The 26,675-nt window shown below is 38.5% G+C and overlaps 1 protein-coding gene across 1 annotated transcript in view; it reads right to left on the reverse strand.

Annotated features, from left to right (window-relative positions):
- The window catches only part of LOC121941934 (VPS10 domain-containing receptor SorCS1), a 180,514-nt gene that overhangs the window by 58,406 nt on the left and 95,433 nt on the right, over positions 1-26,675 (reverse strand). Inside the window, exons 3-4 of the mRNA XM_042484952.1 lie at positions 25,493-25,592; positions 906-1,064 (exon numbers count right to left, since the gene is read on the reverse strand). Coding sequence (XP_042340886.1) covers positions 906-1,064; positions 25,493-25,592 — 259 coding nt within the window. The remainder of the gene's footprint in view (positions 1-905; positions 1,065-25,492; positions 25,593-26,675) is intronic.

Genomic DNA, 26,675 nt, shown 5'->3' on the forward strand with positions numbered 1-26,675 from the left:
TTAAAATAGATCTGCACCGAGTTTTAAGGAGAGACCGAATAAGCAAAAGATATATAAAGAGAAGAAACCACTGACAAACTTTCAAAGCCCTCTGTCCCTGCAGCTGTCTACTGCTTATTGTCTATATTTAGCAGGGTTACCTGTGTTTGAAAATCCCACATGTATGTGTTAATTTTGGTGGGAAAGGGGTATAAGACAACACTTACCTTTGGTCTTCTGCCAGCCAATTTACAGCCCACAGCAACTTAATAAGATACAGTGTCTGGCTTTTGTTTGATATCTAGTGTTGGCAAAAAATGTTGTTGCATATTTATGCCCTGTTGCTTGCACCATTAGCTTGTTTACTATATTAATGAATGCTCTATCATACTGAGTGTCCTGCTAAGCCCATTCAAACTTAAAAAATTTATATATGGAAAAAAAACAAGCCAAATCTGATTCGACTTGCAAAATTGTGAGTCAGGTACAGCCCTAATTTTGACCTTCTAACTCAAAATTAGAATCTCATAAATCTGACTCTGGGAATAAAATGACTATAAATCTTGTTATATTGACTTAAAAGGTTAGATGTTGACGCCGAAAGTCAAACTCATGATTTTGATTTAAAAAAATCTTCTCATCTTTCCTTTTCCTTTCCTCTCTACCTAGTAGAGAGGGCTGTCAGTACCAGTGAATTTGGAACTACCTGAATTATGCAACCCATGTGTATCTACCTCTCCTCCAAATGAACTTCATGAACTCTGACTGTGTGCTTTGAGCCAAACTCTTGTGTAACAGGATCTCACATATATCCAACTTGCTTTGAGGCATTGCATCCCCAGACTGTTGTTTCTTATCTGACTTAACAGTTTCTTTCACTACCTTTGAACAACGGACCACTAAACTCGCCGTGTACATTCTCTAACCTTTTGGTCGTGGCTGTAGGCCAAAATCCAGTCCTCCTGCTCCGGGTGGAAGAGCAGGCTGAGGATGTAGAAGTTCAGCCGGTACTTCTGGTAGGTAGCTCCTTCATCAGAGCTGATCAGGAGGCTGCTCTCCACCTCTGGATCAGTCAGCAGCATAATCTGAAGATGACAGAAGCGAGATTCAGGATAGTGTTAGCAAGTTGGTGGAGGACAACTTTGTGTTTCATTTTAGCACTTAACAGATGTAATGTTTGCAATATTGAAAAGACGAAGCACAGAGAGACAAGTCAGTCAAGACTGATTACCATATTGGAAAGATAAAGTGTATTATTACAACGGTAGCTGCAGATTACCATGTTAAAAACTTGTCATCCAGAGCCAGTTTTCCACCAATGATGCCATATCTCAAATAATAATTTCTATCTGTGAGACTTGATGATATAATCAGTATGATACATCTTGCAGCAAATGTGCGTGTGTTTTTCGTCTTTGTTAGTGGAGTGGCAGTGTGTGTGCCTCATCATTCACATTTCTGCTGTTTGTCTCTCTCTCTGTTCTCTCTGCCTATGCTCAATCAAGCCTTGAAAGCGCTAATTTCCCATGAGCTTCTTTCTTTTCTTAGAGGTCCAACATTTTTTGCCAAATTCTGGCACATTCTCCAGAACAAAAATCACAAAAAAAATCCCCAGATAATATCAGATGCAAACATAATTGAATCAGTGGACCTCAAGACACACAAGCGCTAACATCATTAGGAGAGTGTGTAAGGCAGAGAGTTCGGAGAGGCATGCTTGTGGATGTGTGGATGTGATACTGCATGCATGTGTGCTCATGAGTTAAGTCTATAACCGATACTGACGCTGGCAAATACTTGCCCCGGGTGCAACCCTCATTAAAGATGCATATTGACTAAGGTACGACATACAGATATTTAGCAGTCAGCTTATAACAAACAAAAGGCCTGGTCAGCATCTTTTATTGTTAGTCTCACCCAAGGGCGGAATTTCCATTAGGGACTTTTATTGTTTCGGGTTGATTCTCGTTCTAGATTCTCTCTGATCATGCTTCTCTCACTATCCGGCAACCAAAGCAGAGATCAGAGAAGAGAGGACTTTATCCAGAAATACTGATACACACATCTGAGTCAACTTCAGTGATTACCTTGCACTCAGTGGTGAGTGTTTTGCCCATGCCTGTGATTTGCCATTGAGGCAACATACAGGCTGTTCTCATGCACTGTTTGCACATGTATACGAAAAGTGATGATCTACAATTTGCATATAGCCCATATATTCATGACCCAGTAATTTGTGTATGACCCACATCATCTGGGAATGCTGAAATCATGTGAGCAATGCGCTGACAGGAGTAAAGATGGAAGTAGTATGAAGAGCGAAAGTCTGCGTAAGGAGGTAAGCTGAGGTGGTGTATGGGTCAAACAATGCAGGACTTTCACGCAGGTAACCAGTGTTCAGGACCGTGTGAAACCAAGTGAACTTTGAGTCATTTCAACGTACATCACCAGTTTTTTTCCCCCTAAACCTAAACTACATAACCTAAACCTAAACTACATAACATAACTAAGTATATAATTTAACGTAAGTGCAAAACGTCATTTGTTGGGTGATTCATTTGATGACATATGAACCTAGGTATGTTCATTTTGTAAATTATCATAAAGGAATGCAGGATAATACCAGCATATCAGCGGTAGCAGCAGATATTGGCTATTTTTTTTTTCAAAGTGAACATGTACAAAGCCTCAACCCTAAGTTTGATTGATTTCCTGTTTTTGCACATTAAATTAATATTAAATACGTTGAAAAAAATGTTTTTTATGTCTCCATATGCTGTTGGGCCACTATGTTAAGTATGTGCATAATATGATGGTAATTCCGTTACAGAGGAGACTTAATGATCACTAAAATTAGGTTGGGAAAAAGTATATATATTTATATCGGTATCGGTTTTCAGCCAAATGAGTTGTTTTTATATTGGCATATTGGATATCACAAAAAAAATCAAATATTGTACAGTCCTTATATCATACAAACCATTGCATGAGGATACACTGTAATGGTAAAGCTTTCTGGGGCAATGTGCAGCTTAAAAGAAGACCTACAGATACTACTAAGGGCCAAACAGTTAATATTCTCCTGATAAAAAGCTTGAATTGAACAGTCTTAGACAAGACAGTAAAACACAGTAGGCCTTATTCATCAATCTAACATTGAAACCAGCACAAATCCAAGTACAGAAATCATCTCGCAATAGGGTTTGTGTGTTATTTTATTTTATCAACAACAGTAATTGTTCATATAAAGCAGTGATATAAAGCAATAAAACTTTCCGTGATGCGAGAAAAATCATTTAAAAGCATATGATGTCATCTCAATATAAAGTCTATGAACCGAGCAGGAACTTTCAGGCGGGAGAAACACTACTGCGCATATTAAGTGGCTCACATATTGAGGAAGGAAACCCGGAGGTCAGCAATTCCACTGGAATAAATAGGTGGCGTCTTGGGGTCCGGTATCTACTTATCATTATACATCTGTGGTGTGAACTTATGATATCATTGGCTATCCATCAATGGTTTTAAGAAATGATCGACAATTTAAGAGTTTTTAAAATCTTATTTTAACATTGTGATGGTATGATTCAGATATTACTGCAGATATCTCGAGTTAACCTTGTGCTCATTATTTTAATATCTGAACCATGTAATCACAATGACAACTGATTTCACAAACCACAAACAATGGCAACAACAAACGTGGCCCAGACATGAAAACAGCCTCAACAGGAGAGATTGCAATGTCCTCTGAGAAAAAAAAGTGATTGTGTTTTGGGGGTTGAGTTGCAATGACTTGCCTTGAAAATTCAATATTGTTGGAGTAATCATCCAGAATTGAACAAAAAGCATGCTATTATTTTTTTAAAAAAAATGGTCTGTTATCTGAGATAGACTTATTGCAATTAATAAGACAGAAGCTGACTAATGTGACAGGACATTTTGTTCTTTAACTTTTTAGTTTTTATGTTATAATTGTGACAGTGTTGCTTTGTTTTTTTGTTAATTGCAGGCCGCTACAAGTGGCAGAGCTGGAGTACTGTCCCTGAGCCGCACACAGGCGCTTATATTCAGTTTAGAGATGGCCTTTGGCATGACAATCTCTGTGTGCCCATTATGTCATCAGACAGCCATGAGAAAGAGACTCCACACTCCTCACAGTCAATATCCTTCTCAGTATGGCACCGTACAGCAAAGTGTTTCTGGTCTCTCATGCTAGTGAGTCATTTGTCAGCACTCGCTTGGGTAACAGCAGTTACCACTTACACCAGTTCATCACTCACAAAAAGCAGATATAATGCCGCATACAGCTACGTGAGCCACATGCTGACCAAGCCAATCAAAAGCACTCAAATGCTGTCTGAAACTACAAATCCCAATTAACACTGCACACTCCCTGGAACTGTGATTCGGCTGGAAGAGTAGAAAACTTTGTAATTGACTGATGTATTTCTGGTAAATGGTGGATTACAGGAACGTTATTATTCTGCATTGTTATAGACAAGTGTGCTCTACTGATATACATGTGAATATGAAGATTAATACACTTTGATGTGTAAACACAATATGGAGATTGCTACAGCAAGTGTAGCGTCATTAGGCCCGGGCGTCCAAGGCTACAGCCTCGAATGTTTTATGGATCTAAAAAAAAATGTGTGTAAGGGAGAGACAGAGAGAGAGAGAGAGAGAGAGAGAGAGAGAGAGAGAGAGAGCGAAAGAACCAGAGAGAGCGCCGTAAGTCTGTGAAGCTTGACAAAAAAATGTGTTAATGTGTGAGTAACATTACAGACTGTAAAAATAAATGCAGGTCTCTAAGCTGTGTGTCTGTTTGTGAGTGTGTGTGTGTGTGACAGAGTGTGTCACAAGACATAAGAAGAGTAGAGGAGGAATCTGAAGCAACAACTAATCTTTTGGGATTTTTCAAAAAGAGGAAGGGTGGTGGTGAGCCGATGTAGTTAGATTGATAACAGGAAGTAGGCTACATTTTTCTTCTTGACTGTAGGAGCCATTTTACTTTTTAAAAAATTTTACAAACCTGTCATTGCATCACGTTATAGCTACTGTGGCTCCAAAACAAACTAAAACAGTAAACGGCCTGATGTTTTTTACTATGGATAAACACTCTGTTTCCGTGCAAACCATAGTCTGTAAAATAATGGGCGTAGCTGCGGTGACCTCGCCCATTGGTCTGTGAACTCCCATTTTGAATCCTTGAGTCCCCTGCCATCTTGGTTTTTGAAGCAAGATGTGACCATATTTGGACAAGAGGGTGGAGCTGTGAAGGAGCAAGTCGTGGATCTGACTGAAACATACATTCCACCATAATTCACACTGTTAGATTTCATTTTTTTTTAATCAAAGCTTTTACTGATCACCAACAAAAACTAATAAATGTTGACGCTACAATCCATTTTTAATCTGCAGGATAAAAATAAAACAGCTTTTGGAAGTACACATTTCAACTTTTCCTGATTAAGATGTGTACTTTGAATGTAAATAAAGTGCCAGAGTACATTAAAATGCAACAAAATAAAGATTTTGAATCAAAGAAATTACCAGGGATGGATCCCCTGCGCCCCCATAAAGAGGTCTTGGCTAAGCCCCCATTGCCCTCAAATCCTAGAAATACCCCTGGCTCTGATGCAAGAGGCTTTCTTTGAGATTTATGATCTTGTACGAAAACTTTATTTAACCTTTTCAGTCATAAAGAAATGAGAAAGCGGGCTTGAGGACAGATGTTACGACACAGAAAGGATTCCTGAAGCATACCATTATTCAGTTTTGGGAAATAATGGTGAGAAAATACAGGGGCTTTGCTCTGTTTGTATTCACAGTCATTCTCTCTCCTCAGTCGCTTCACACGCAGCTTTCCTGCATGCACAAGTAGCTTAAAATAAAACCTTTGCATGTTGATGTTTATATGAGATCCCATGAATTAATTTTGTGTGGGCTCCTCCCAGTCCACTCAGCAGGCAAATACAAACACAGGACAGGCTTGAATGAGAATATTGGATTTTACCACCTCATGAAAGAAAAACAACCAAGCTAACAAAAAGTTAAAAAAAAAAATGCACTTCATCAATTTCAAATAAAGCAGAGTATAGATGAAAAGGACCACCCTGCAGATGAGAAAATACCATATTTCCATGTAATTTTTATATCTAAATATATATTAAGTTCATGTACTGGCTGACTGGCTGTTGTCCAGGGACACAATTTCAGGGATGACAATTATTTGCAGTTGTTTTCCCTTATTGTAGTATTATGAGATAAACCAATCAATACTTTTAATAAAAAAATAATGGCTGAATTGCACTTTTCATGCCTCTATGTGCTTTTAAGCCTTCTCTAGAAAACTGATCTGGTTTTAATAATATTTCCAGCAGGTAGCTGTTTTCAGTAAAAAAGTTCTGATACACCCACAGTTAGCGACCTGCCTTGCACCAAATGGCAGGTGGAAAAAGTTGGCAACTGGCCGACGAAATATTCAGCAAAAAAGTGTGGTGAAGACCGAAAAAAGGAGTGAATACTGGACATTTCTCAGGTGTTCAGACACAATTTGAAAGGAATGCTGATATTGCTCTGTGTCTGCTGAATGTGTGAGTATGCAGGTACTCACTAACACGTTAGCCCCTAACTTGAAGGCTCGATTTTGAAATTAATTCTTGACAGAGTTAATATAGTTTTGTATTTTTCAGTTTTTATTTTCATTTGTTTTAATTTTTGTTTTTCATTCCACTTAGTTTCAGTTTAGTTTTTATTGGTATAAAGTAGCATCAAATGGGAATATTTAATCAAAGTACAAGTACCTCAAAATTGTACTAAAGTAGCCTACAGTATTGGAGTAAATGTACTAAATTACATTCCACCATTGGTCATGTTGAGTTAATATAGTTTTGTATTTTTCAGTTTTTATTTATGTTATTTTTAATAATTTAATTTAATTTAATTTGCAAACAGTTTTATTGGTTTTACAATAGTTCAGTTAGTTTCCTTTTTTTTAAAGTCTAGTTTAATTTTTATTTCAGCTAACTAAAGCTTTTTTCAGACTTCATTTAGGGTTTTAGTTGACCATTAGTTAACTATTACAACTTTCATTTCTGACCTTAAAAATGATTGTGTGACATAAAAATGTTGATTGAATGTCCAGGTTTTCCATTTAATAGAAAGCACCAATGCTGGCTTTTTCCTGTTTTCTCAACTCCACTGTTAAAGACAGTGAGATTAAAATGTCTGGTAAAAGCTAGCAAGTGAACCGTGAGAAATATCTTGCTGTTAATTTAGAGATTTTATTTTAAAGTGTGGTTAAGCATTAAGGGATCTTAAAATGCTCCACCAGCTTTGCTAATGTGATGAAATTGCACTAATCAAACAAGCCACAACTGAAACAAATCCCAATGATACTCAGTAAATGACTTCAAATTTAAACTTGGTATCAGTTTTTTGCAGCTCTGTGTACTGAATAAAGTAGAGTACTTCATACCATTAATAATATTATATTAAAGTCCCAGTGAAATGGAGGTTGGAGCTTACACTTCTGTACTGTAACATATTTCACAATGAAACTGAGCATGTGAGCAGTATACAGTTACAAGAGGAATTTAAATCAAATTCTTCACATGTGATTGGACCACTAAAAAGTGGTTGGGCTTAGTGTTTAGCATGATGCAGAGCTACAGCGGCGTCCACTGCTGAGCGGACTGTTGGGCCCACACAGCCCACAGTCAGATCAGGAGGAGGATGAGGGATAGATTAATAAATTAGACATCCATCACATTGTTTTGGAAATGAAAACAAAGGCTTTATATGACTGGTGTGGATTTCTGGGATGATTTTTTTACACAACCCTGAGTATAGCAGGATGAGTCATCAAACATTTGAAACTGCTTTACCTGGTTTTACAAAAAGAGAAATGACAGGGATTTTAATGTGAAAATACTCCAGTACTATGGCTTTTTGACATATAGTTGGCAAGTAACAAGAGGCAAATGATCAATTAACACAGGGAGACAGGATAAAATCTTGGAAATTGTATTTTTCATCTCACTGAGTCTTTAATGAACCTTAAACAGTCTGTTTTATTAGTGCTCGAACTGGAGAAGTGTAAACCAAATGACTTTTGGTCTGACAGAATAACCTTAGCTTAAGTAAAGTCATCTAAGTGCTTCATAGAAATAAAACTTTTCCTATCAGCATTGTTCAAGTAAAGAGTCCACACTTTCACACTAAAAAGAGAATAACATTTCACTCTGTGGAACAGTAGACTGTGTGTGTCTGAGTGTGTGCATGTCGGTGCATGAGAGACTGTAAATTATGAGGCCAAAAAGGTTGAAAATGACAAAGGTTAATGAAGCGTATATGAGCCAGCTGGAGGACATTTAAGATATGTGTAAGGAATACTTGAGTTAATTCCGCCGACGCAGTACCGTAAATACTCCCGAGACAGAATATTAATGAAATTAAGCTCCATACTTTCCATCTCACACAGTCAACCAGTAATTGGATTGTAACTCCTCTCTATAAATCTATGCCTAATTTCCCACAATACCCTCCAATAAATAGATTTTTTTTGTTGCTGTCAGACTTTAAGCGGGTTCGGGATTGGAAAAGCGTTCAAAAAGTGGAACAAAGAAAAGAGTTTGAGATTTAATCTCTCTGGGGCGAGTCAATTTTCGAGCTTTGCCTTGACAGCGACTTGGTTGGGAGTGATTTAATAAGAGTGAATAAACTAGTTTCAGCCAATTCCTGTTTATTTTGATTTCTGAGAAAAAAACAACTCGTAAACGAAGAGTGATCCACCTGAGGTTACAGTTTTGAGGTGGGATTGACAGAGCCAGCAGGAACCCAGGAGCCAGTCGCTACAATGTATTTGAAATCAATTTTACATGACAGTGCACAGCTAAACTGGGGCAAAGAGGGGGTCAAGGCCAGTTCACATTTATCCTATAATCTGAGAAGTGCCTGCTTCTCAGTGTCTCTGTGTTTCCCAACTCCTGCTGAAGCACTCAAGTATATTTCCCAAAACTTTTTTACTAATTAATGGAAAAGCTTAACTTCCAATGCCGACAGTATAGCTCCAGAGATGGCACTCCTGATCAGTCAGCCCTCCTCTTTATACTGATATATACTTGGAACAATGAATTTGGATTTCAATATAATTTTGTTCAGACATTAACACTTTAAAACCTGGAGCAACATTTTTCTTTTTTTTTCTTTTTACTTTCTTTGTTGTTTCTTTCTTTTAAAAAAATCTGGTAATTTTCTTGTACTTTTTCCTTATTTCTTGCTATTTTTTGGGGGTCGTTTCTTCTATTATTGCACATTGCCTTCTTCCCATGTTTTTGAAAGAAATCAAGCAAATTTGCTAAGATTTCAAAGGGCTAAGAGTTTGTCATTTTATAGCCAATGTCCTTAATGTCCACCACTTCTCTGATTCAAATGTTTAAAAAACAGCAGCAAAGAGACAGAAAGGGAAACTGATTACTTGCAAAAGCTCTTCTTGTTTATTGATTCTGTCTGTGTGATGAAGCACAATATATGTGCTAAAAGATTCTATTAGTTATTTGTAAAAATATTCTCCATGCTGCAGGAGCAGCTGTGGATTATTTCACACACGTATCCGCCGAGGCAGAGGGGGAAAGGAGAAGTTGTCTCTGGGTTGTACTTAAGCCAGAGGTACTGAGTCTCATAATTGAAGCCAAAGGGCAGTCAAAGGGGAGCAGGTCTAGCCAGGAGAGAGTAAAGTATTCACAAGAGGTTGATAAATGTCAGTCGTAAACATGTGCTGGACCGGCTAAAGGTCTCGATGTCTCCTGTCGTGGCTGCCAACCTCTTGGCCAAAAAGTAACGAGGCAGGAATCTAGAGAAAAATGATCGAATCACTTCACTCCAAAAAAAACCAAAACAGAAAAACCCCAGTGGTGTCTAGCAATGCAAATAGTTTGAAGAGCTCAGACAGGCTGAGCTCAACACGAACTAACGGACACGCTCCAACAAAAGTGGGCGGTGTGTCCTTTGCTAACTAGCTTACAGCTCATATCCATACAGTTTGTACACTGGCATTTGGTGCAAACTACACAAGCGATCTAAAGCTTAAATTTGCACAACTGACTGGAGAGGAAAACTGACACAAAGCCTGCTGTGGAGGAGGTCAGAGTAGATGGAAAGGTTGGCAAAGTCTTTACCTGACAGCACTGTTCATTTTCTGTGTCTTACGAACATTCAAAGGTTTCTTTTCACCAAGCCCACCATGTTTCCTAACCATAACCAATTTTGTCTCCTTTTAACCATGGTAATAAAGGTTCCTTATCAATAAAACTTTAAAGCAACATTACGTAGCTTTTCCACCTTAAAAATAGCAGTGGTTGTGCAGATTTTTACTGTTGTACAGCAAGAAAAGTCTGGTGATATTACTGTACCTTGTCATTCAACTTTCTTTGGCCTGTCACAATGTCTTTGCATACTTTGCACCTATCAGCTTGTCAACAAATGCAAGTTGTGTATATGTCTAACAGCACTATGTGTGTTTTACCACAGCAGTGTTGCACTCAGAGACCTTTGGTGGGCACCGAAGTTCATGGAACTGAATTTCTACCTAATGTAACAATGCAAATTTTAACTATAACACAGTCTTTTCCTATCCTTAGAGTGAAACCAGTATTTTTCAACCAGGACACTGTTTTCCTACATTTTTGTGTCCAAGTGATTAAAGGAGACAATCATTTCCAAAATTGGGCCAGTGTTGAGAGAGAGCCATGTAGCACAGAAGTTGGCTGCAGTGTCGGCCCTATGGATGAGGGAATGGAATAGAAATGATCATTCTTATGGATTTTTCCACTGTGGAAATCTGCTAACTGTTCACCCATGACACTGAGCATCTTTTAGGTACCACTAAGCTGTTCGTACTCAAGCCCAACAAACAGCACTCCTCTCTCCAATTTTCCATAATGTTTCCACTGTTGTTTTTCCAGCAATAACCCACCACTCACAAGATTTCAGAATTACACTTCTTCTTGGATGAGACTTGGTCACAATAACAGACACTTTCGGACACATCTAAAAACTGTCTCGGGCTTTTAGAAAAACAAACACGTAATAATGCACGTAAATTGACATTGCACGATTGGGATTACACTGGAGTCTGTCTGCCCACTGTGGCTGGAACAGTCTCTCTTAATAATGGACTAATTTCAAAAACTATTGTCACTTAGACACAAAAACATGGGAAAATAGCTTCCCAGTTCAAAATCATCGAAGTTTCCCTGTAACAAAGTGAGCTCTTGTTCCGAAACGTATGCCAGATAGGCCTACCTAGATATAAGGGGTTGGCAAAGGCTTGTTTGTTTTGTTGTTGTTTATGTCACAGTTGTTATTTAATACCACAAACGATAAATATCCCAATCTCTCTCTTCACTGCAAACTGCCAATACATTAAATGGTTCACAATATCAAAGCTAATGCTAACAAATATATGGAAACTGGCTGCATTGACAGCATGTCTCAAATCTGATCATTCTCACTACTTCTTTCCATTCACGACTAATGCTGTACAATTAATCAAAAAATAGATAAATTAAAAAAAATCACAATCTGATTTCCATATGAGGATGATTCACTCACTCTTATTTCCTTGTGCATTCATGTCATGCTTCATTCAGGTGTTGACTTATTCCCTGCAGAACAATCCCAGCTGCTATAAAGTATTTCCTCAACAAACAAGATAACCCAACCCCATGTAAGACACAAAATATTTTATTTATGTTATTTCCCTAGTTTACGTGCGCTTATTTCATTTTCACTCTGTGTGAGAGCCTTTTCTGTGTTTTCCTCTTGCTGTGTGCTTCACACTGCACACAGATATGGGACAGAGAGACCGATGGCAGAGAGACCAACGCGACTGACACAGATGGCGATACATTACTATAAGTGCAATAAAATCTTTCAGAAATTTGTAATTTATTTTTGTAATGCTCCTAAAACCAAAGATAGATGCATGTCGACCCCAAAGTTGCACTGAGTCAAAGCTGACAGGCTGCGTGTGTTGTGGCACAAGTCACGTCTGTGCAGCAGCCCAGAGTTTTAAAAGCAACAACAATTATTTACACTGATTATGATACGGTGGCTGATCTCGTCCTCTGCTCAGAGGGTGAAAAGCTCCCAGACCTCATTGTTTTCCCAATTTGTTGACATTTTCAGCTGGCTTTTCTTCGTCTTTGAGTTAACTGCAGCAGCCCAGACTTTTAAAAGTGTCTGTGTAGAGAATTTTTGCAGCTTTTAACTGAATCTTTGTGGTGTAAAGTCTGGTTTCTGTCCTGTGTTGCTGTTTGTACTTTCAGATATCTGCTTTATTTTACCGTTTTATGTTTGCTTTCTCTAAGGATGAAACCCATTTTTTCTTGTTTTGGCTGCTTCCTCCAAAAAATAAAAAGGGGGTGGGGTGATCAAATAAGAAAACCATGTGGGACTTTTATTGTGAAAAATTTATATGAAATGAAACAATCAACACTTGCTAACTTCAGACACGTGTGTTATATAGCCTAATGGTCAAAGTATGTGCTATTTATTAACACTGTAACTTTACATTCAGTTTTCTTTTTTCAACAGCATTTAAGTCAATCACTCTGATAAGAAAAAAGACTTGAGTTATGTTTGTTTTTTTTTGTTACAAGAGACTTTAAAGTTTAAGTCCAGCATGTTTTATCTGTAAGTCTAGCACTGTGATATGTCTTACATTAATGTTGTCTGTTTAAACCTTTGTTTAATTTTGTAAGAAATGTTCCAAGAAATCAGTAGGTTTAGAAAATTATTTTAAAAAAGCTTGGAAAAAATGTCCATAGAAAAAAAAGAAAAGCTAGGGAAAAACTGTATAAATAATTATCATAATTACAGATTTGAAAGGATCAGATTTGTTTTAATTTTTTAAGCACTGTCCCCACATCAATTTCTTAATACATTTTGAGCAATTTCTTCTTTTGTTCCTATTTCCTTTTTCCTGTGTTTTTGGAAGAAATCAAACCAATTTGCATATGCTTTACATTTACACAGCAAGTAACTCAGATGTGTTTTTTCAGTGGAACATCTTTTTAAAAAAAACAAGAAAATAAGAATTGTGCGAGAGAACTGCGATCTGCATTATCAGGGAAAAAAGAAATTGTGTTTCACATTTTAGCAAGAACCATGCAGCCGCTGAGGACAAACACCAGCTATCAAACTCCATTGTGCTGCAGAGCTTTAAGTGGAGGACATAAAAATAAAAGAATTGATACATATTCATAATCAGCTTTTACTTCGTTTTTCCCTGCAGCCTTGTCCACTGCATCGACCAGGTGCTTTCAGCTGTTTGATCAGTCTTAATAAATGCAACTCCTGTCTTTTGATCGGAGGCATTTAAGCCCGGGCTAATTGAACACTGCCTGACATTTTAGCTCCGCTAGAACTCCGCCAGACCTGACAGACGGTAACAAGTCAGTTTCCCCCTTTCCATATAATTGGGTTTCCATCTAAGCTTGCGAATAGCTGCTATTTAAGTCTACATAAGTTGTAAGGCATGCAAGCTGTGTGTGAAAACACAGAGCTACAGTTTCATTACGTATTAATTAAATTCAAGTCATGGACAGAGAAAAAGACAAACAAGATACGTTTAGATAATTAACCAGCAGCATTCCCACTTTAGACATCTTGATCTGTTCTGAGCTACACTACAGGGTTCCTGCAGCTTAAGGAAAAGTAGATTTAAGACTTTAAATTACTTTTTTAAGGCCATTCTGAATCAAGTTTAAGGCCATTTTTCTAATAAACCAAAATGAGGTAGGAACATTTTAGTTGAACAAATGTTCACTGTAACATAAAACATGATTTTTTTTTGTCCTGTGAAAAAGTTAGATTATCTATGTCAAATGTTTAAAAGAAAGACTTTGAACAAATTATAGTATCATAAAAGTATTTATTTGTATTACCAACAGAAGAAGGAAAAATCTGGCATTTATTCTGGCCAGTTTTCTCAGCGATTTTGTGTTTCTCAATCTGCATGTGAGATTTTACTGACAACTGACATCTTAACAAGTTTAAGAAAAGGAATTGATTTAATTATTTAACAAATGATAATAATAATGATTTTTAATAATCCTTATCAATTAATTTGAGATTATACAGTGCATCAGAAAAAAAGACTAATAAAATCATAATTCCTATGTCTGAGCATGTTGAAGATGTTTGAAAGAAAATTTGAGTAAATTTAATACCAATTAAGGCCTTATTTTTTCCATTTATTCAATGCCTTTTGAGACTGTTTAGGAATCCACAGGAACCCTGTTAAAATCTGACAAATCGATCCTATCAAAAATAATCTTTGAGACCAATTTCCTGACAAAAGTAAAGTAAATATGACTATTAATCTTAATATATGTTTACTTAATATCTAAGTGTGACATTTACTTGAAATGTATCTGTATCTATTTAATATTGTGGAGTTGTTGCAATTTAAAGACAAAATTACCTTCTTCTTTCTAAGTGATGGCAACTCAAGTAAATCAAGTAAGTCTTACTTACTTTGATCATGACAAAGAGGATTTTGCCAGTGATGAAGTCACAAGATCTGTGAGCTGTTTGCAAACACTTAAAGAAAATACAAATATGATGCACTAGTTTGCAAACAGCAGAATACAAATATATAGCACAGCATACTTGGTTTACTAAAGTTGCTAAAACTTAGAAAGGTTGACATAATGAATTTTAAGTTGGAAAAACCAAAATCAAGTCAATACAACAAAATTTGAAGTACACTTTACAATTCGATACAAAGTAAAGATAAATAAGCAAAGTCAGATTTTTCAGTGTAGTGAAATAATGACTTCTTCACAGTGATCATTAATAAATGACAAAATAGCATATGCCATTTGGTGGCTGCTTTTTCCGATGATAACTATGTTATCATGAGTTAATGCTTTTGGAGGGGAATTCAGGTCCCTTATCCTGGCAGTGAGCATTGAATTGTATAGCTTTCACTCCCATGCTGAGAAAGTGGGCAATGTCCCGTAAAGGCGAGTAAAAGAATATTGATGGAATCCCACTGCTCACCTATTTTTACTCACCCCATCTTCTTTACAACTCCTCTCCTCTCTCCCTCTTCTATCACTGTGTCTCACACTCTGTCAACCTGTCTCTGTCTCCCTCCATTTCTCTGTCCATCTGTATTTGTGTCTCTCCGCCCGTCTCTCCTCCTCTGTCGCTATGTCTTCGCACAGGCTCCGGGGCGCTTGCCTCTCTGCTCGTCGCAGCCATTTGGAGATTGTGCCTTAGGGCTGACAGATGTTGCGTCCCCTCCCAGCACCGCCAACCCCCCGTCAACCCCCCGCCACCACCTCAAACGAAACCATCATCCGTTAGCTTGTCCTCAATTGTGTTACCAGCGCTGTGTGTGTGGCGTTCCAGCCAGCATAGCATGGTTGATTTACTGTGACTCATTTGGCATGCATTGTGTCCTTAAAAAGCCGGTGGACAAAGAGACACTTCACTTCCCTTTTCCGCTGTTTTCTCCCTCTGCAACACGCACTTAAAAGATGTGGCGATATCTGTATGTACCTTCTGCACCAGGTGGTAATGCTTCGGGTTGCTCTGGTGTAAATAAGCATGTGTGGTAATGACGTAGTCTTGACCTGTTAAATCAGGGACAGCTCCATAACTTTGCTGTTGGCTAGTTTATGATAGAAAAATGTACAATGTTACAAAAACTTGATTTCTTTTGCATTCTACATTTTGTAATATTTATTTTCCATAAATAAGCTGCAACTCTTATCTTGATGCCTTTAGTCTCTGTTTAGCTGTCATTGAAAGTGCAGTACATCTGTTCAGTTGAGAACGTGCTCAACTGAACAGATGTACTGAACCGTAAACACAACATTTCACAAAACATAACATTTCAGATATCTGTTGGGTCTTGGCATTGTGCTGCTCCAGTGTGTGATTTTAGACAGTGTGGAATCAAAAGAGGCATGATAAGCCTGACATGTAACACAACAGTGTGACCTCTAGTGTGACATATAACATACATGTTGGCAGCGCATTATTAACAATATCAATGGCCTAACATGTCAATAACAATCATTTACCTTCCCTGTCATATGGTGACTGATGTCAACCTCTGCTTAGAGGGTAACAAGCTCCCGGACTGCATTGTTTTTGTCAATTTGTTGACATTTTCGGCCGCTGTTTTGTGAGTTAGCTGCTAACTGCCACTGGCTACTTTTTAAATCTACCGCGATGGGTCGTACACACATCACGGCGTCAAACGCACACCCGTGCCTCCCATAATCACATCCTTCCAGCTGTCCCATATATACAGACATTGTTTCGGCGCTGTTACTACCTCCAATGTAAGCTTAAAGGCGGAACAACCATGACCCCCATTCCACGATCGTTCCCTTTTTACAGAATGGAAAGGCAGCATAACAGCATGAAATTCCCAACTTGAGGAGGCAGTGTAAAACTGGCTAAAGGAAGGCAGAGTTCAAATACAGAGTGCAAATATAAAAGTATACTGCGCTGTGAACACGAGTGTAGATAACATTATATATCTATTTAAAATCCAGATTTAAGATGTGCAGAGGCCGTTGGCAGGAGCACTTGGAGACCCAGTGTCATCTACACTGAGCAGCGTAGGCCTGCTGGATTGCGGATTCTATGAAGTATATTTTGCCTACACTTAAATTAGACCAGCTTGTTTGCAGTAATTGTAGTTTGTTATTGTGTCACTTTGCTGAACCCATTGAGACACCAAAGTCAGATAATAACACAAACTAAGTGATGCAGCAGTAGACAGCAGCTCATGTGTTCAGCAAGGTAAAATTACTCTTTTTGTCAATGGAATCTGGCTTTGAAGAGCACAAAGGTAAGTTTCACTTCTATTTCATTTTTTAAATGGAAAGAGCTGTTTGTTAAGAAGTACTGACTTATAAAAGACCTGGCTTATACTGCACTAGCTCTGTGGAAGTTTGCTATCAAAGTAATTGATTTTAAAATAATCATTTAACTGTTACCGTCACTGTTTGCACTAATCACAAATGTATATAAACATTTCTGGCATTTATTTGACGATGATTCTGTTCTTAATTTTGCTTGTTTTAACAATAAATCAATGATATGTCATCTGTACTTGTATAAATGCAGTAATAATGGAAAAAATCCAGGCAAAAGCAAATATTGTAAACCTGACAAATTCAATTAAAAGAGCATGAAGTGACAGGAGAGATGCTTTGGTGTTATTATTATTATCAGGTACTTCTGTTGTTTTCTTCATGAATATATATGAAACCTAACCTGCCTGTACGGTGACACTCACTGCTGCAGCAGAAAAAGGCATAAATATAATATAATGTTCAGTATTTATGCATGAAATTCCTCTAAGTATTTGCATCATACTGTATGTCTTTGGACACTTTTTTCTCTGATAGTTTATGAATTCTGTTTGTCTTTCTGCTAGACTTTTTTGTCATTGCCATTTTGAGGACAGTTCGAAGATATGAAATATTAAAGTTCACTTTTAAGTCGGAGCTTGTATCCAAAAGTGAGACAATAAACAAAAGTCTTTGAAGCTCGACAGTGGGAGAGTCTCATCTGAGGTGAATTCATATTCCACCCACCTGCCTGTTGTTGCCGTCTGAACCGCACAAGGCCGTAATTGTTTGTGAATGGCATGCATGCAAACACTTGCATGCACATGCAGACGGGAAGGCAATCGAGGCCTTTGCCGTGAAAACACTTGAGCCGAGTGATTGTTGTTTTAGTCAATACATTCATGAGAGAAAGCAGTTATGTATTCCTTAAAGAGAACTCGCAGACTGAGTGTAAAGTAGCAGAGACTGAATCCATCTGTCACTCATATGCTTCCTCTGGAAAATTCCTCTTTGTTTTCAAACCATTAGAGGCATTACCCATTTGTATGAGACTGTCAGTTGTTTTTTTTTACCCGCATTCACCATCCCCAGCCATTTACTGTAATAATGTGCTCTCACACAAAATCTCAGGCTAAAACCCTACATCATTTCCCCTAATGTGTACTCGAGATGTGCTCTCTCATGTACAGGCTCAGTATGAAGCCACAATATGAAAATTGATGTAATTGCTGTGTTGTCAGACTGTTTTCTCCATGGATGACCCCTGGGCCATCTCTCTACTTTTTTTTTGCTTTGTCACTCTTTTTTCCTCTCCTCTCCAACTCTTCCACGCTCACTTGCTCTCTGTCAGTTTATTTGCTGTCTCTTTCCCTCCGCTCATATCTCCTGCTTACTTTCTGTCTTTTCCGTGCCACTTCTCTCTCCCTCCCTCTCTGTCCTCCAGTGCTTTACTCTCTCTATCCCCCGCAGCCACAGAGGCCTGATTTACTTCCACTACTTGCTGAAGAGAGGGGCTTTTGTCTGCCACCAGCAGCAGTCACATGGCGCCATGCCGGGGGTGACAGCGAGAGTGACGAACCTGCAGTCTCTGCTACCCTCCCTCACAAACATGCAAGCATGTGCTTGAAGTAAATGCATGTGGGTGGGAAGAACTGAGTGTGTGTGCGTGTTTGAGAGTGAGAGAGTTCCTTCATCCATGTTAAGCCTGTTTTTCTGTGTTATTTTCAAGTGTGTTTGATTTTAGCCTCACTAAGATGACAATCTACATTCACTGGTCGGTCTGTCGGTCTCATGCCTCGATTCAATGTTAAATATCTCAACAACTGTTGGATGTATCACCATTAGATTGGCTGCACACATTGACTGTCAACACGAGATTAATGCATGTCCTTGGCGGCTTTCTGTGTTTTTTTCATATAGTACCTGAAAATGTTCTTGCTCACCACCTTTGTTGACGACAGGATATCTCTAAAACCAATGGTTCTCAACTGGTGGGTCATGGTCCAAAAGTGGGTTGCGGGTTCATTCTTAATGGACCTCATTGACTTGTGAACATATTAAATTTGTAAAAAAAAACCACACTTTTTTTTAAAGAATGGACCTACAGACTTAGAAAAGGGACTTGTTTATTACACCAGTCTGTTTGCCCTGTTCTAGGTATTATTTTGGCCTATTATGAGGGACCTATTATGCTTTTCAGTTTTTTCCCTTTTCTTTATTATTTTTGTAGCATTTTTTTGCTTCTAAAAAGTCTCCTGAGTAGTTGGAGCCAAAGGGTGCTCTCTCTCCCTCAGAAGACACTGCTCTACTGATCTACTTCCAATCAGCCTCAGATCTTTTTTTAATCAGTTACGTCCATTTGACAAGCACTGGTTATGCTTTTTGTTGGACAGTGATGGTATATTGACAACAAGTCACTCATCAGGATAGTGAAATCAACTCATCACTCTGCTCCTGCCGAGTCTGGCTGAAGCTAACTGATAGCTTTTCAAATGTACAGATCAGAGTAAATATTGGGGAAAAAGTGGAGGAGATGGGCACTGCCTACGATCCCAACCATATGGACAACTATGACCATCACTGCACACCCACAAGGTGGGTGGATAATAAGCTGTACAACCTTCTGATCAATTTCAAATGGGATATAAAGAACTGTAATGTTTTTTCGTCACTAAAACTTGGCTAAAACAGGAAATACTGGACAGCACCATTCAACCGGGTGACTCTTCATTAAAACACCAATCTGACAGAATAAAGAATTCGTCAAGAAAAAGGAGGAGGTGTGTGTGCTTTAGTGTAAATAAGGATTGGTGTGACAGTTGGAGTGCTGAAATGATAAGATAAGATTTGCCTTTATTGTCTCTCTTAGGAGAAATTTGTCTTGGACAACCGAGAGACCCAGGCCACATAGCCATACAAATACACAGTCAAACTACTGTTAACACGCAGTATCCGCCCTGGATCCACACATTAGGTCAAGAGAACACAGGCAACGCGATCACACAAACATACAATCAGACTACAATTAACCCACAGTATTCCAGTCCATACACCCCAAGAGTATTGCACAATGCCCTAAATTTAATGGATGATAATTACACTAAAGTGCTATACAAGATTATTGCACAAATGCCCTATACCTAAAAAAAGCGTAACACTGAGGAAATGCAAACACACACCGCAAAAGTCAATTCATATACCCTATGTAAGATATTACACAATGCCAAAGTATTGCACATACATTGACAGCCCCCCACCTAGTTTGGTAACCTGTACCTTCTGCCTGAAGGCATCAGCTCATACTCTTTATGTAGGATGTGATTTGGGTCAGTAGTGATTTTTAGGCCCTGCTTCAGTACTGTCTGCTCAATGCTGTCCTGGTACTGCTTGCCACAAGGGTAATAAACACTCTGAATCAGTGCTATACGCCATTCAGAAACAGCTTCGGAGCAGAGTCACCACCCGCGCTTGGGATGAGCAACCATGCTGTCATCTTGCTGATGTTAAAATGAATAAACAAACAGTGACACATCCTCCAGTGACATGAGAGGTAAGGAAAAAATCAGGCCAATAAGAGGTTGCCTTACCCAAAACTACAGTTAATTACTCAAATACAAGAAACCATAAAGTATCAGAATCATCCAGGATGCCATAAACATACGCAGTGCAGCCTATAATTTAGGGCTGCAGTGTGGAAACATGGACAATTATTATGCAGCAGCCTACAATGTAAATGAGCGCTAAAGTAGGCAAAAAGGGACTAAAATACAATGCATAAATTCATTGAACTGTTGGGATTTCCTTTCACTGGATACCGATGACGTGCTGATGTTATCGTACATCTCTATACAAAACATTAACATGGCACAATAACATATTACAGCGTACTAAGATGTTATCACACTTAAATTTTAGCTTTATCCTGTTAATATACCAGCTGTAGAAAACACATAAAATGCATACCTAAAATCTTAGCATTTCAGCAAGCGTACTGTTGCAATTCAAAGTACACAAAGAACAGTTAAAATGACATGCAAAGCATTAGCATGCAAATGAGACAACTGCTAATGAAATGTCAAGAGATGGGAGAAATAAAGAGATGGTAAAAGATTACCATGTTTTTGTGATTTGCAAGCGTTAACATATGATGGCAAAGTTTGTTTGTGTAAGGGTTTAAAAAGTACTCTGCATTGACATTTAACACAATTTGAGTTTCACCGTCATGAATGCCAGACTTCGGCTGATGTGGAGCATCCTTGTTTGTTTGGCTTTTAGGCACTTCCACATTATTATGTGCTAATTTGGACATGTATTGGAGCTTTCCAGAAAACAAGTAGAAGCCTAATTACAACACTGGATGTAGATGTGAAAGCTTTTCACAAGTTTGAAAACTGTTTCAATTAATAGCCAGAAGCCAATTTAGTCTCAACTAAATTTAGGCTTATCCTGTCAGGCACAGCTCAACATTGTCATATCAATCCAACAATTTAGTACTAAGCCTGACAAGCTAAGACTGAGATGTACAGAGGACCAACACTTTAAATTTAACAACTTTTCCTTTTCTGCCACTGTCACGCGTTTTTTGAATCAGACTCCTGTGTCAGAGCCTGAGAAAGGAAATTTTTCATCCATCTACCAATTCCTTTTACTGGCATGTAATTATTGTAGCCTCATGGGGCCGCTGGTGTAGCTATAGACTCTTAGTCTTGTTTATATTTTTACAAATGTCATGCTTTGGCAACGTGGGGATACTATGGGTGTGAGAGAGAAATAAGATGCCGAGAGGGTGTGTGAACATGTGTGAGACAAAGATAATTGGAAGGCTTGCTTGCGTGTGAATGCAAGTGAGGCCGATAGGAGATAGACGCCAGGATCGTAGACAGACAAAGGCAGACACTGGAGCCTGATCGTGTGCACGTGTGTCTGTTGTCTTGTTTTTATCCTCGTGTGTATGTGTGAGAGAGCGCAGCGTCCCTGTGTGTGTGAAAATATATTAACAACCCGTCAAGTTGTTTGCAGGTCTTCATCTGCTTGCTGCTCTGTGTGTTTAAACTGATGCCTGGTGTTGTTGAGCTAGCTTGGTGTCCTGGACTCCAAGGCTATTGTGCTTTCCAAGTGTCTCTGGAGGGCTGTCTCATTAGAAAAGCTTCAAAACCTCTTTACTGGTTTTTGCCAAGGTCCCACAGAACATTCGCTGTTAATCCAATCTACAAGAAATGGCAACAAAAAGCCAGCAAAGAAGGAAATCTTGCGCCTTAAAATCTCTTGCGTTAATTCAGGTCAGTAGGTGATGTTTATTGGCATGTTATAGAGGCTCCATATTCAGTCAAAATAACAAATTAAACTAAAGCGCTGCTGGCTGGGAAAAGCTCCAATGTAGAGCCCTCTAAAGGATATGCGGGTATAGTTAATGGATGAATGGGTGGTCAATTAAAACTGAGTCAGTGAGGTTTCAGTGTAGTCCCTGAGGATCAAATAACGACGGCTTCATACTAGATCTTTCTGCTTTGCACAAATGCCTAACAATCATGGCAAAAACAATCTGCTGTAGAGGAGGGAGTGGAACTTCTTATCACTTCTGTTATTGTTGATGCTTTCTCCAGCTGCATTAAAACCCAGCAACAAGTTCAGACAAGGGAAAAAGAACCCCTTTGGATTTGGCAATTTAGACCCATGACCACTTTATCTGAACCCCAAATAGACAAATGACTTAAAAAACTGCAATTTGCCAAAAAACAAACAAACAAACAAACCAACAAACAAATGGACCAGAGTTGTAATGGAACCAGAGTGAATTGATCCAAATGAACCAGAGTGAAGAAAAAGTTAGTTAACACTGACTGTTTGCTAATGTGCTGCCTCTAATTTGTTTTAAGCCTACATAGAGACCTTGCCTCTGTAACCTCATCTAACTGAAAACCATGTGAGAAAAGCTCTGATTACAAGCTAAATGGCTCTTAATCATTACTACACATCTATTTCCTGTTTTAGTTCAGCATTAGGAAGCAGTCTTCTTTACAATTCATTCTAAGTAAAAGGGCATTTTTTCTGTGGTGATAATGTATGGAACATGCAGATATGTATAATAAAGGCCAGGGGTGTTGTGATAGCTGTTTAAGAGCTGGAGCAAAAATATGACATGCATGCATACAGGCGGTTCAGTAGTGGCACATTTCAAAGGTTATGTAACCACTGTTCCTACAGTGGCAACTTTACATTAGTTAACCATATCTGATATACAATCACATGTTAGACATGCTTTATGAATACATATGAAGGTAGTTTTAGGCAATACAAAATGGACATAAAGGCATGCGGTCCATATTGCACTTTTCTCTTGAAGAGAAACACTGGTGTGGTGTTGGGGAGCGCCTCAACACTTGACATACACATGCAACATATCACCAATAACTGCCATTGTATGACAGTATAGCATTGCCTCTTTTTTACCCCTTTGCCTGACAAATCATACAGCTCAGGATAAACAGATTTTCAATTTAAAGTGCCCAGAGAAGCCACTCAAAAAGGGAAAGTACGATTGAAAAAGGTGCTGGGTTTCTTATTATTGGAAACAACTGAAAAAAGATTTTAGCACTCAGAAAACAATTCTGGCTGTATTTGAAAACTAGGCATACGTTTTAGTAACAGACCATGGGCTCAGACTAACCGGCAAAAGGCTGAGAAATAAAGCAAATGCAGAAGTGCAAAAAAATTGCAGTACACTTAACGGCCACTTGAGGCTGGCTCTCAAAGTTAGTCGACCAACTTTACAGCAGAAGTAAATGTTTACAGTTTAGTAGAAAAAACGTTATAGCGAATTTCGAAATTCATGACTACTGTGTATGAGGGTGAATCTTTACATAACTAACCTATTTATATTTTACTAAGGCCCAAAGGTGTGCATATTTAAGGGCAGGGCCACTTGACTGACTCTGTGAGTAAGATCCACCATTCGCTCCTTCGAAGCTCCACTTTTCCATCCAAATATGGTCACTTCTGGTTTAAAAAAAACAATGGCGACAGCTCAAATGTCAACAAACCAATGAGCGATGTCTCGGTAGTGACATCCATTATTTTATACAATCTATGGTAATATCAAAAACACCTCTTAGAGCTAAACCCCCACACACTGTCTAACTTGCAAAAATCATTATTTTAATGCAACATTGTGGTACTTTTGCCTGATGAATGTCTACCACTGAAACATCTCATTAAAATATTGATTTCTGCAAGTTAGACAGTGTGCAGGAGTATTTGTCTAAGTTGTTCTCTGCTCGCCTCTCTCCTACGCACCGCTTCTTTTTTTCCACACAAACACCTCTGCCACCTGCCGGAAAGTACAGTCATGGGTAACTGAACTGAAACTAACTAAATGTTACAGTATTGTTCAACAAAAATGTTATTATAAAAGAAAATTGGTAAGAAATAATAATAATAAAAATATGCAGACCAGAGGTGATACAAAAAAAGTAATCTAGATACAGAATCCTGCATATAGTGATCCTGGGAGGGAATGGAAAACTGCCTGATACAGGTGTGTCTCATCCTCAGATTCATTCGGTGCTCATGGTATTTCCTTTCATACTGCAAAATGCATATTTATTTGTTTATTTCTCACACAATAAGGCTATGATTAAAGACCAATAAAACCAAAGATGGGAGTGGGGGGTTGGGGCAAATGGAAATAAGATTATAAAGTGATTAAGCCCAGTGTTTTGTAATCTTTATTTATCTTTAATTTATTTGATTATTTTCTGCTTTTTTTTGTTTTAAGTTTTGTTTTGTTTTGACTTTTCATTTTAAGGTGTACCATATTTGCTGCAAAGACTATTTTGTTTTTATTTAATATTAATAATATTAAAAAGGCTATGATATCGCTCATATTGAGTGAGACTACATCTTAATCCTCCCCTGATAACAACATAAGGACATTCCTGCCTCCCTGCGTAGCCTCAGTGTTCAGGCTCCACTCACTGTCTCAGTCTCATCGGCTGCCTCGACACATCTAACTGACCTCGGGGATGTCCCAATCACTGACAGACCACCTGACTGTATCAGGTGGGCGGCTGAGGTTCTGAACTGAGGTGGGGCTGCATTTCCTCCTGATTATGAGGCAATAATTAACTCAGAGAAAATGACCCCTTCTGATTAGAGTTGTGTAAGGGGAGACAGGTGAAACAGTGCAGCGAACAGAGACAGATGGTCCTAACCATCAATTGACCCCGACCCGGGAAAATGCAGGGGCACCGCCTGAAGGAATGGCTCTAAATATGAACTCATCCTTGTCCGTTTCCCCTTTTTGTCTGACACATAATTGATTTAGTTCCGGAAAGACAGCAAGAAAAAGAGAAACTATTGCCAAGCTTTTCATTTCAGAAATTGGAGAGTATTTTCTTTGCTGCCAGCTAACTGTTCGGTGGATTCCACATGTTAATAAATGAGCTACTGTTCAATCCATCTTACTGACTTTGCAGAAAGTGACAGAGGAAGAGACAGACATCAAACGACAACGATGAGTCATCCCTATATCTGCAGACTGTGTATCAGATCAACAGCGAAGAGAAACCACACGATGAAGACAATCACCAAACTCAGGAAAGGAAATAACAAAAACAGAGCATTACCTTTCTCTTGTTGTTGGGGCTCACGTACAAATAACTGAGTATTGTCTTTGCTCCCACTTTGTCATTCAGCTTCTGGTACGTTGCTCCGTAATCAGTTGACCTGAAATTTAATCAGAAAGGTCCGATGAACACTTGATGAATTACTTGTTGCAATTAAAAGTCCCCCTCGAGAATTCACTGAGAGAGGGGAAAGAGCACTGACGTAATTAAGTCCCTTTTGTGTTCAACGCAGCAACATGAACCCCAGCGGGAGAACAGGGGCCACATCATTAAGGTCACGGTGTGGAGACTTCAACTGCTGTGTTTGCAATGCACACAAACAAATATCTTCAAACCTGATGATGCCCGTTATCACTGTGGTTAGATACAAATCATATTCTTTGATTTACTATGAACAACGCCAAATTTAACAATCCAGTTTCACACAGATAATGCTAAAATGGAAATACTATTGGTGATGTACGAACATGTTCCAAAATAGCAACCTGGTCTCGCTCCCAACTCGTCCAATACCCATGCTTGTTCAGCATACTTCAGTGTCAGATACTGACACACAGAGGCACCCTTTGGTGCTGGTACGAGATGCACCAGGTGGACATTTTTTTTGGCGTTCTAAGCAGCTGGCATAGTATAAAGAGTGAGAAAGTCCACACAGGGTTGGTGAGAGGGGAGGTGGATGGGTGAATAACTCTGCCCTTTCATCGTTAAGACCACTTTTAGTTTCCTGTGTAAATCCAAGCGTAAATCAAATTATTTTAATGACAATGTAATGTGCTAGTACTGTATGTGTAGATACAACTCCAGTAATGTATGTCACATGATGTTACATTTTGTCAGTAATAGACATACTTATTTCAAGCCAAACCATATTGATTTTTTAAACCTAATCATGTGCTTTTGTTACCTAAATCTAAGTAAACCTGAAAGCAAAGTTCTTTGTTACCTATTTTGTAAGTTCATTTTGAAAGAAACTGCATGCACTTATCTTATTTTTAAAATGTATTTAACCTTCAGGTAATCACGAAAAGTCCCACTGAGATTCAGAATCAAGGCAGTCTTGGTCAAGACAGCAGCATGACGATTTTACATAAAAAAAGCACAAAGCAAAAGGTTAATAACAAACAGCATAAAGAGTCAAGAAGTCTCCTGTTTTTAAAATGTCATGGGCTTAATGAGTAGAAAC

Source organism: Plectropomus leopardus, chromosome 4 (assembly GCF_008729295.1).
Source record: "Plectropomus leopardus isolate mb chromosome 4, YSFRI_Pleo_2.0, whole genome shotgun sequence".
Taxonomy (NCBI): Eukaryota; Metazoa; Chordata; class Actinopteri; order Perciformes; family Serranidae; genus Plectropomus; species Plectropomus leopardus.